The sequence below is a fragment of the Sebastes fasciatus genome, chromosome 12 (genome assembly GCF_043250625.1).
Source record: "Sebastes fasciatus isolate fSebFas1 chromosome 12, fSebFas1.pri, whole genome shotgun sequence".
NCBI classification, from domain to species: Eukaryota; Metazoa; Chordata; class Actinopteri; order Perciformes; family Sebastidae; genus Sebastes; species Sebastes fasciatus.
The window spans coordinates 15,284,245-15,295,988 of record NC_133806.1 but is presented as its reverse complement, the minus strand read 5'-3'; the positions used below and the strand labels follow the sequence as shown (position 1 = coordinate 15,295,988).

The 11,744-nt window shown below is 43.1% G+C and overlaps 1 protein-coding gene across 1 annotated transcript; it reads left to right on the top strand.

The window, feature by feature from the left end:
* The first annotated feature begins 839 nt into the window (after nucleotides 1-839).
* dbpb (D site albumin promoter binding protein b) lies at nucleotides 840-10,520 on the top strand. Its single transcript, XM_074653456.1, has 5 exons — nucleotides 840-2,339; nucleotides 2,501-2,805; nucleotides 3,941-4,417; nucleotides 7,506-7,756; nucleotides 8,154-10,520. Exons 2-5 carry the CDS (start codon nucleotides 2,616-2,618, stop codon nucleotides 8,367-8,369), a joined length of 1,134 nt encoding a protein of 377 aa, XP_074509557.1. The 5' UTR covers nucleotides 840-2,339; nucleotides 2,501-2,615; the 3' UTR covers nucleotides 8,370-10,520.
* The last annotated feature ends 1,224 nt before the right edge of the window (nucleotides 10,521-11,744 follow it).

Below are 11,744 nucleotides of genomic sequence, written 5' to 3'. Positions count from 1 at the left end.
GATTATTAACAAAATTGATATGGGCCAGCCTGTGCATTAATCCACCCCAGTGTGCACAACTTCTATGTGTCATCTACTGTTGACCAGCTATCTCCCCCTAGAATAGAATAGAAAGCTTTATTGACATCGTATTAAATACGAGATTCACAGTTGCCACTTCTGTTCAGTGCTTTAAAACAAATACTTAACAAGACTAAACGAGGCAGATAAAACATATAACAGGTAAAAACACACACAGTTATAAAGCAAATAAAACAGGTAAAGTAGATGTAATAAATAAATATAAACAGAAGTGTTACACTAGAGGTATAAAATATAAAAATAGATGTTATGTAAAGAGAGGTAATTAAAAAATAAAAGACCCCCTGTCCCCCCCTGAAAAAGACCACATAGTGGGTCTCAGAGGGTTAAAATAAAAACAAGGGCAGTCTCAGGACAGTGTTAAATGGAGGGACCAGAACCACACACACTGTTACATTTAATATTCACTCTTATAGTGCACAACATATTCATATGGATATGGAGCTGCAGGGTGACTTGAGTCTATAGTGGGTCTCAGAGGTTTAAAATAAAAACAAGGGCAGTCTCAGGACAGTGTTAAATGGAGGGGCCAGAACCACACACACACACACTAATATTCACATTTATGGTGCACAATATTCACATGTATAGTGCACAATATATTCATATGGATGTGGAGCTGCAGGGTGACTTGAGTCTATAGTGGGTCTCAGAGGGTTAAAATAAAAACAAGGGCAGAATGGAGGGGCCAGAACCACACACACACACACACACACACACTAATATTCACATGTAGAGTGCATAATATTCACATTTATAGTGCACAATATATTCATATGGATGTGGAGCTGCAGGGTGACTTGAGTCTGTCTACATGTCCAAAGTGTGGAAAAAAACAAAAGAGGCTGCACTCCTGTGGCGCGCGGTTATTGTGCATGTGCTCTGCTCACTGTACAGTAGACTAGACAGCCCTCGCGCTTATTCTGTGTTTCCAACTGGTCTCACGCGGCAGTGGCATGCACCAGGGGAGAATCCGAGCGGGCAGGTTTATAGTCGACCTATTTCTGTCCAATCAGCGCTCGTCGTGGGCGGAGCCTCGAGCCGTGGGCAGCCAATCAGAGAGCCAGAGAGCTGTGCGAGAGGACAGGCAGCGTTCTCTCTCTCGCGTGCCTAGTACACGTGAGCTGGAACAGCTATTGTACGCCGCGAGGCAACGTGCTGAAGCGTTCTCTCCTCTGCTCTCGCGCCTGAAAAAAACAGCACGGTCACGTTTTCTGTGGATTACAACAAGGGAACTGGAAAAGCCACGCTGCACTAACTATACCTGCTCATTACACACAGACATGCTTTAATAGAAACGTGCAAAGGTTCAACCTGAGCATGAAGACAACACATTATTAAGGTTAAAGGTGCAACTTTGTGTCAACATATATAAACACTAATGCATATATTGCTGCAGAATAACACTTATGCATGTATATATATAAATGTATTGCTGCAGCATAAACAACCCCAGTTAAAGTCCCCATGTTTTTGGACCCCTCAGACAAAACAAACAGCCTGCTGTCGTCGAGGTGTGGCACGAGGGTAGGTGTGTCAAACATAAATAATAAGCAGGAATTGAGAGATCTGCTTAAAGGCGCACCCCGCCCCTTATCCTCTCCTCCTCACGCCTCACTCGCTTGTTCATGCACGGTGTGACGTCACGTGAACTGCCCGTGTCCGTTCCAGCTGAGAGAGAAAGAGAGAGAGAGATCTGGACGTCGCGCGGCCCCAAACACAGAGCTCGTGCGCCCGTGACTTGGATCCACCGGATGCAAAAAAAAGTACAGACTAGAGAAAGAGGAAACGACCTCCTCCTCCTCCTCTTCTTCCTCCTCCTCCTCCTCCTCCTCCTCCTCCCGACGGACAGCAGAGCGCGACAGCACAGAGAGAGAAACAACCAATACAACTTGTCATCTGACCAACACAGTCACTGCTCTCTCTCGAGTGTGTTTTTCTTTTGCACGGTTTCATCTCTTTTGTTTTTTAACGGAGGTCTTGCTGCTGCTTTGCAACTATATTGTCGGACTCAGGATATATTATTCTGCAAGTTTTTGTGACATTTTTCCATCGTCCTTTTGCTGTGTGACGCCTTTTGCATTTTATTATTATTGTTATCAGATGGTCTGAGTGTTGCCTCCTACACAGCCAGCTCTTTGAGATAACAACAGCTTCTTTTTTTAAACAACATTCAACTGCAATGGAGTATTTCGATGTGAATATTTCTGCAAGGCAATAAGAAGGAGCTCTCTCTGCACACAACCCTCCAGTGAAAGGTAACTAAACTTTTTTAAAGTATATTTAATAAACTGTCATACTTGTATATATGCATTACAATGGTTGCTTTTATTCTGCATGGACACTTCTCAAAACTATCTCCCTCTTCCTCCCCTCTCCACCCCCCTCCTCCTCCCTCCTCCTGCACACACACGTGCAGTCATCCACGTCCTATTGGTAGGCTCTCTCCGGTCAGATTGCCACGCCCCTTCCAGTGCCCCCCCCCAACATCCCTCTCTATAGGCCTGTTTTTCTACGACCCCATCTGGCCCAGGATGTCCAGGCAGCTCTCCCAGCTTCCTAACCCCGACCTCCCAGCTGGTGCAAGCCCACAGTTTGGAAGTTGTACCCAGCCTGCAGGCTCCCTCACAGGGGGGCATCTCAACTCTATGGCGGGTCTCAAGTCCCTCCTGCAGCACCCCATGAAGGCAGACCAGCGTCTAAAAGCCCCATGTGACGTAAAAGGTGAGAAAACCCCTCTCATGTGATGAACTATGTGAACTATGTATGCACAGCACAAGCACCTGACATATTACACACATTATCATTAGGGATGTACTGATACCGATACCAATACCTGATTGGATATCGAGGCCAATATAGACTCTGGATCGTGTATCGGTGACAACAAGGCCAATCTATTCAATACAATTCCATGTATACATTATATACTGGAATTTATATTTATCTATTTTTTTGCTGCCTTCAAAAGGATTACACTTGGAATTGTAATTCCTGTCAATTTTTTAAAGATTTGTTACCAAGTTAGTGGTGTATGATTTATTAATCTAATAATAAATAAAAATTCTGTTAATTTTAAAGATTTTTTTACCAAGTTGCTGGTGTACAATTTATTATTTTAATAATAAATTATTATTATAAATAAAATAACAAATTGTATTTATTTGTTAAATTTTGTTTTACAAAGTTAAGAAAACAATGTTTAAGTCAAGCCTGTTGTTGCCTTCCACATAAAAGAACAGTCACTTCCACAGTGTTGACATTGTGTTGAATGCAGAGCACAATCACCTGCCAATCTTCAACATGTGCAATGACAGAGCATGAATAAATCATACCATACTGTTACACCCACTGATGCTGTTATCATAATACAAATATCTAACATTATTATCTGATTTTTATGGCACTAAAAACTCAGATTCACCATCACACACACACACATTCACAATGTCTCCTCCGTGACCCCGTTGAGTATTCACCTGGATTATAATCCGTCCCTGCTGCGACTTCAAATTAGGATGCAGATTACAATGAGCGGTAACACGTTTGGGTTTAGCTGTAATGCTTGTGCAGTTTTCCAAAACGTGCCTTCGACTATTGTGAGATTTGTTCGGGAGCTTATGGATGTGTTATGACAACAAATTGGTTTCGGCTCTTGCTTAATGCTGCAATTCAGCTGCCATCTGGTCCATCTGTGTGTGAGACACGGGATAGAAGGGAGATTTTGCAAGAAGTGCGTCTCATGGATACACCTGCCAAACTATTTAGTTCTGCACAAGTATGGGGAGTTGATGCATCCACAAAAATCTTCATCATCTTCGTTCTGTGCTAATAATGCTCCCTTATTTATCTCTGATAGACAAAGAGAGGCCGGACGTTGATGAGGACTCCCAGGGAGTGTGTCCCATGAGGAATGGCGGTGGAGTAGGCAACACTAATGGCTGTGGAGCAGGAAGTGGTGGTGGTGGTACAGGTACAGGAACAGGAACAGGAACAGGAACAGGAACAGGACCTTTCAACCAGTTCTTGGGGCCCCTGTTGTGGGATCGCACCCTACCTGCGGACGGGGGGCTCTTCCAGCTTCAGTACATGGACTTGGAGGAGTTTTTAACCGAAAACGGGATGGGCAGCATGCACAACCAGAACAGCTCCAGTTCGGCCCAGATCCCCTCGCAGAGCTCCCAGTCAGCCGTGCCCAACCAGAGCTCCCAGTGCCTACCACCCTCATCCCCACATGACTCGTCTGCATGTTCATCGCCTTCATCCTCCCCATCGCTCATTGGTCTGGAGGTGGCTCAGCCGCAGAGTCTCGGAGGAGGAAATGACTGTTTGCATGGTGAGTTCACTTACCCATGGGCCATTTTGTTCTTAGCTGAGAGTAAAAAGTCACCAAGGACAGCTCCCTCCTCAAGGTTTGTCCATATCAGCTCAAAACAGCAATATCATGGAAGAGGTTTCTGCAGAGTTGACAAGCTGAAAGAGACAAATAGTCCCCTGCTGCCACTGATATGAGAACCAGTAGACCCCACAATTAATAACGGTTGATATGTGATCAAGGTTACATGGCGTGCTTCTAATGTTCCCACAGGCTTGTGATTCAGCACTTTAACTCTCCTTTGAGTTTATAACAAACACCGTGGTGACCAAGCATTTTTCTGTCCCGTGGGGGTCAAACTGAAGGCAGGAGATACAGTCACATGACTCCTCACGCAAAGTCAACTTGAGAGGGAAAACAAGAGTCTAGAAATGGCTGCTTAACAATGTTTCATTATAGTAGTGCAGGGTAAAAGTTGTTTGAGGAAGCAGGGAGGAAAGAAAAGGTGGAAGATTTGACAGATTTGATGAGTCAACCTCGTAGCATTGACATTGTTTTTTAGCATGTGATCTGTGTACTGCAGTGTACACAATCAGCATTCAGTCCCAGCCCATTATAAATGTGCAGCAGGGTCAAAACAGTACTAAGAGAGAGAGAGAGAGGGAGAGGGGAGTGTGTGGAGTGTTTGCGGTTGCGGTTGCGTGTCTTTAAATCTCTCCCCACTTCACACGCCACATGCGTCGGTACACGTGCCGAGGCTGAGAGAACTGGAGTGAGAGAACTAGAGGCAGGGCCAGTCGATATGGAGGAGGAGGAGCCCACAGGAGGAGGGACACGCACAGCAACAGGAAGAGTTTCCCTCTGCTGCTGCTGCTGGACTTCAAACGGGACCATTTGATTACAGATGAATGACATTAGGTGCGCTGATATCCAGAGGAGAATTTTATACTGTGTGGGATGTCAACGCGGGACATGTCAGTGACAAAGTGCATGTTTATAGACTCTGATAATGCATTTATATTGCATGATAAAGTCATTTGGATTGCAATCCTTCTATACAAAATCTTAAAAGAACTTGAGATTCTATTTATAAAACATTACATAGAAAATGATCATAATTGTTTAGTATAAAAGTTTATTTATACTTTTATCCGGCACCTTTCTAAAAGCTCTGTGAATTTATTATTTTGAAAAAAATATTTGTCTACATAAAAATGTTAGCAATAAGACCTTAAAACGGAGGGAGCAACAACTTATAACCTTTAATTATATATTAGGTACCTAAAAGCAGGAGTAGGGCTTCTGTTTGCCTTCTCAACAGCCTCCAGGCCTTCAGCCTCAGGAATACTGCTTCACAAGTGCTGAAAATGTGTGCCGTCACGTATTGGACCGTTTCTTTAAAAAGCGAAATCCTCCTGTTCTCTCGAGGTTGAAACACGTGGACAGAAAATGCACCGACTCAACTTTGCGAGGTCGCGTTCCAGAGCTTTTCCTGAAGGCAGGGAGAGGCAACCGTGTACCACAGGAGGGCTGAGGGTTTTCATTCCAACAAAACACCACGCCAGGTGGTTGCACTGACTAGTTCCTGCTGTCGGGTCGGTGCAAGCAGCATAAATCATTAAAATCTGCTTCAGTCAGTGGAAAACGTGTATATTCTCTGGCCTCTGTGGCACTTGGTTTGGAGACAGTATCCACACTTAAGGATTCAGTGTTTGTTTAGACCCACTGGTTTTGTATAATGGGGCATGCTTGACATCATCTTGGTGCCTGTGGAAGCACTCTTTATTTTGTTTTGCTGTCAGTGTGGAACATGGGAACATCATGAAGGAGTGGAAATATGTCCTCTCGTACTACCTGGCAATTAGTCATGTGATAGATATGTGCTCATATATTACAGATCCATCCACAGATAACAAGTCTAACAGGTGGCAACACATACCGTACTGTAGATATAGAGGGGATGGTTTTGTTTTTCTCCTGCCTGTTCGTGTAGAGTTTTACACCAGATTGTGTACTTTTTACATTGTTCTTGGATAGTGTTTCCACATAATAATAAGACTGTGGTCGTTTGTAAGGCTGCTGTACTGTGGTGTTAAATGTCTATCCTGACTTAAGTTCTCTGTGTTTGTCATATAATGTGACTGTCAAAGGGAGTTCTGTGCTCGCATAGGGAAGAAGAGTCAGTTTGAGCGCGCTGCATTGGGCCTTAAAGGGGGTGGGGTTAGGTATAGCCCTATACTGGCCCCACTTAAAGAAACTGGTTTTGAGGGGTGGGGTATAACGTGACACGACATTTCCACTTTTAGATTTCTCTGTTGGTATTGGTATTTAGCTCTGGATGTTCGGGGATGGTCTACCAGCATTTGTGGTTTTCATTAATAATGGTAATATCATGCTCCATTTGAATTAATAGAGTTCTTGTGTTAGTTTGTTAAAGCCCTGGTTTCCACAGTATAGACTAGGACAGGAGATTCCTATGGGATCCCCAGGGAACATCTAGAGGACTATAGTTACACTTTTGTTTTAGCAGTGGTACACACAATGAGAGATAACCATTTTGATTGTTATTGACAGATGTGTGTAATAAATCCTATATATGAATGATTCTTTCTAATCTAGTATGCAGTACTTTATATAAAAGAGCTTGAGGTCGAGACAAAATGATATAAAAGTATATAATGGAAAAGCCAGAGCTTTTCTCACTACAACAACTCCATTATAAGTCTTTATCTGCATGCTACAAATGATATGTAGTATATAATGTAATGATTGTATGTATTACCACTGGAGTATTCTCTAAAAATGACCTTGTCCCGGAAAAAAACCTCTCTGTCTATGAAAGCTGTTTGAAAAGCGTCCTCAGTTCTTTGGAATCAGTTACGAGCGAAGGAATGTTGTTTGTTGTTTATAACAGGAGGAGAGTAGCTCTCTGCTTCCACCTGCTGGTCTTCATCATGTATAGCTGCATGTGTTTGTGTTGCTGTCGTAGTGGACGGCTGTCATCAGTTGCTCTATTTTGAAGTTTGACAACTTTATCAATTTCAGGGTTAATGTAGTTCAGTGAACATCATCTAAAACTTTTTTTTTTCGTTCTTCCCTTTGATTACAGGGAGTCAGTCGAGTATGAACGACTCCTGTGAATCGCCCTCCTCTTCCTCCTCGTCCTCCTGTCCACCTCTGATGACGCCCACGGACAGCGGGCCGGATGGCGGCGGGATGTTTGACATGGATTCCTCAGACATGGATATGTCTAACCAGCCGAACTTCGACCCCAGGAGGCACTCCTTCAGCGAAGAGGAGCTCAAACCGCAGCCGATGATCAAGAAAGCTCGCAAGATCCTGGTGCCCGATGGCATGAAGGTGAGACTGAATTCTATGTTGCAAATTCAGGTCAGTGGTGGTCAGTTTTGCACTTTGAGAGGGGGCACACATCATAAATTAAATCATTCCAAAAAAAAAGCAACAATAATAATAATAAACTTTTTGTATAGCACATTTCATACAAGAAATTGAATTTACAAAACTGAAATAATATCAATAAAGTGAGTACTGACCAAAAGGAACATGTCCCACGCTCATTCATGGCCAAACACCCACATTACCAATAGCAGGGTAGCAGTCAGTACTACACAAATCTGAAGTCTGACCATTCATTGATTGTTTTATTGAAGTACTTCTACCTAATAATACCTTCATTCTCTGATTAACCAAGGTAAATATTATAATAAAGCCTACTTTGTTTTCTGTCCTCTGTTAGGATGAGAAGTACTGGACCAGGCGGTATAAAAACAATGAAGCAGCAAAGCGTTCTCGAGATGCTCGCCGTCTCAAAGAGAACCAAATATCTGTGCGCGCCGCCTACCTGGAGAGAGAAAACGCCGCCCTCCGACAGGAAGTGGCCGAGATCCGGAAGGAGCTGGGTCGCTGTCGTAACATCCTTAGTAAATACGAGAACCGCCTCGCTGACCAGTGATGAAGGCGTGGATCAGAATCAGGAAGTGGAGGAATATAAGCTGGATTAAATTTTTAAGACTCTGAATTCTTGCAGTGGCACGATGGACAGAATGGGGTCAAGAAAAATGATGATGATGATTATGATGATGATGAATGTAAAAGACAAGGGGAAGGTTTGTGTATTGAAGCTCAGGTGTCTTGTTTTGTTGAGGTGTCTCTCAAAAAGCTCTTAAAAGTGAAAGACGGAGAGAATAATTTAACAGATGAGAAGATGTGACTTTTAAGAGTTTTGTTATTGGAGAATTGTATATTTTTATAATACTTAAGAAAAATTAGAGGGAGAGCAAATTTGGAGAATAATTTTGTATATTTTCTACATAGAGACGGGGGGAAAGCTATGGTAAATATCTTTTTATTATAGACGAGTCAGGAGATGTTTAACAGGTGGTCAGCCATCGATGGGTATTTTTCGACTTATAGTCAGGATGCAGCAGCGGGGGCGAGGACGCGTGTAACAATTGTAATATAGAGAGCAAAAAATGATCTTATAATCGTATAGTTCAACATTTTTGTGGATTTTAATCAAGCACTTAATTTTCTTCCTGTTATGTTTCTGTCACTGGGAATGGGCATGCTAGAGAGAGATACAAGAGGAGACACCATGTAAACAGTCCAGCACTATCTTCAGCACTTGTCTTGTGCGCTTGTTTTTAATAGAACAACCTCTTCCTTTTTTTAATTAATTCCCCAACAATATTAGTTTGTTTGTACTTTGAGTTTATGCGATTGGTACATCTTTCCCTAGTCCATACCTTTTAATCTTTAATCTCTATCCCAGTTGAGTGCTTTTAATCTACTCTGGTGTCTCGTCGTATCTCACCTAAGCCTGTCGTGATGCCCCGGGTCGGGTAACTCTGCTCCCTCTTGATCCTCTCTTTTGAATTGTCGGGACATTTCTCTTCCTCTGTTTCTATATCCATCCGCTCTATTTCTGTCCGCTCTCACTTAACAGCCAATCCCCTCACAGTTATGTGCAAACTCTTCCCATAACACTCTGTACCCGCATCTCTCTCGTACCTCGGCGGTACACAGAAATCTCAGTGTTGTAAACGTATTCTAAAAAACGTAATCAATCTTCCCTGTAAAACGCACATCGTTACTTTACTGTACTTTATGAACACATTTTAATTAGCATTATTACGGGGGGTAGAAATGTTGTATATTGGATACTATTTTGTGTATTTGATGTATTCCAGGAGATGGGTTGAATACCCCCGTTGAGTGGAATGGTGTTAATTTCTCAGATTTCTGGGAGAAATAAAAGCCAAAATATCCTACGTTGATCCACAAAGCTTGTTGCTATTTAGTGCTTTTTTCTTCCTTACTGTTTACTCCTGTTATTACTCTTTACTTTTTACTGTATCTATAAGCTTCTCTGTGTACCCACAACACCTACACACAGGGCATGGTACACTATGTTATTATGTTCCTGGGGGAGGGATGACTAGTAATAGAGTGTGATTTTAATCCCCTTAATGACCATGATGAATAGTTACCATTACTGCTATTATTATTGTTATTATGATTATGATGATTATCCCTCTTGTTGTTGCTGTTCTATATTATTGAATGATTTTCTTTCTTTGGACGAACATTATCTGTTGCACCTTGAAACATCTTTGATCTTCAGTGTTCCTCAGAAAGACTATTCAAATGGAAAAAACAACCCTCACTCTGCTATTTGCATCCTGTCTCAGACCTCCAGACGTTACTCACTTCTACTACGGACACTACCGCCACCTTGGTTTCTTTGGATTTCACAAGCGTGGCTCTATAACTTGAACATGATATTCATGCAGACTTAATTTACCGTTTTGTGACGACCTCCTCTGTTTCCCAGCGGTGTACGGACTATGCACACTATCAGTATGCTCCTTGTTGGTTTCTTTCAGCCTCTATCACCTCAATCAGTGATTGTTTGCTCTCCCAACAGGATTTAGTCTCTAATATCCTCACAGATGTGGTTGATGAAATCTTTTAGTGACTCTCAATTGAACTACAATTTCCCTGCTGCATCAGTGGTGTCCAGCCGACTCTGTTTGGTGCTGGTTATTTGGATGTAGTCGAGATTTTTCCAACAACACCAATAAAAGATTGTTCTCATTCACTACTGCTTTGCTTGGCTTCAGTGTTTCATCACAATTTGTATTGTTTTTACTGGTTCTCAATGCTTCTCTTAAAGGGGCAGTGTGTCTGATTTAGGGGTCTATTAGCGGAATGTTTTCATTAGTGTATAATCACCTGAAACTAAGAATCGTGTTTTCATATGTTGGCTATGTCCTTCATGTTGCTCCGCCATGTTTCTACAGTAGCCCAGAACAGACAAACCAAAACAGTGGCTCCAGAGAGAGCCTTTCACGTTTTTAGGTTACTTGAAGGCCATCGTAGTTCTCCGACATGCTTGTGAAACTGCGGTAACGTGAGCTGCAGAGTGCAAAAACCGTGGTGTCACCATAGACTGTTTATAATTATGAACGTAGTCTCCGTGACGTCACCCATAGGTGTCTGAAGAGCCGTTGTGAAGCTCAAAGTGGGTGGCTCCGGCCGTCGCCATCTTGGCAGTGACAACACAGCCTAACTCGCAGCAAATCCAAAAATGGGCAAAGAGGTGGATTGTCGGTGGAACTGAGGCGGGCCCTGGTGACGCAGCAGAGCAGACAGCTAGCAGCTAACGTCCTGGTACCGCACCCACCTGTCACTCAAAGCGGCCACGGCCTCAATTATGCCGAACTTTAAGCCTTAGAGGGGGCAGTGTGTAGGATCTGGCGGTATCTAGAGGTAAGGTTGCAGATTGCAACCAACTGAACACTTGTCATGAATGGGGATATTAGCTATAGAGACCAAAACTGTGTTTTGTAGAGGATTGACCTGCTTTTGGAGCCACTTCCGCGTTGGCTTCATTTCTCAGCACCAGAGGTTGCCGTCTGGGTACCGCCAGCCGCCGTCTGACTTCCGTTGCTCCTGAAGTAGTGTAATTATGGTAAGGATGGCCTCTTAATGAGGCCAAAGGCGTTACCACGGTTTTGCGCTCGGCGGCTCACGTTACTGCAGCCTTGGAAAGGGAGGAGTGAGCGGAGGAGTATTCAGTTGGTTGCAATCTGCAACCACACCCCTAGATTTAACCTTAAAGCTTTGTGTGCTTGCATCTTGAAATAAAGCCAAGTGTTGCCCAGAAGGCAACAGAGGTCACATTTCAGGAGGATGACTACTTCCTTTATCAACTTAAGCCCGATAACCAGACTATAATATGTGGTGAAATGTCTGCAGACTGCTTGTTTCGATATCCTCCCTGTTTGTTCACATAGTGTACATTCCTTTGATAGGCAAAACAGTC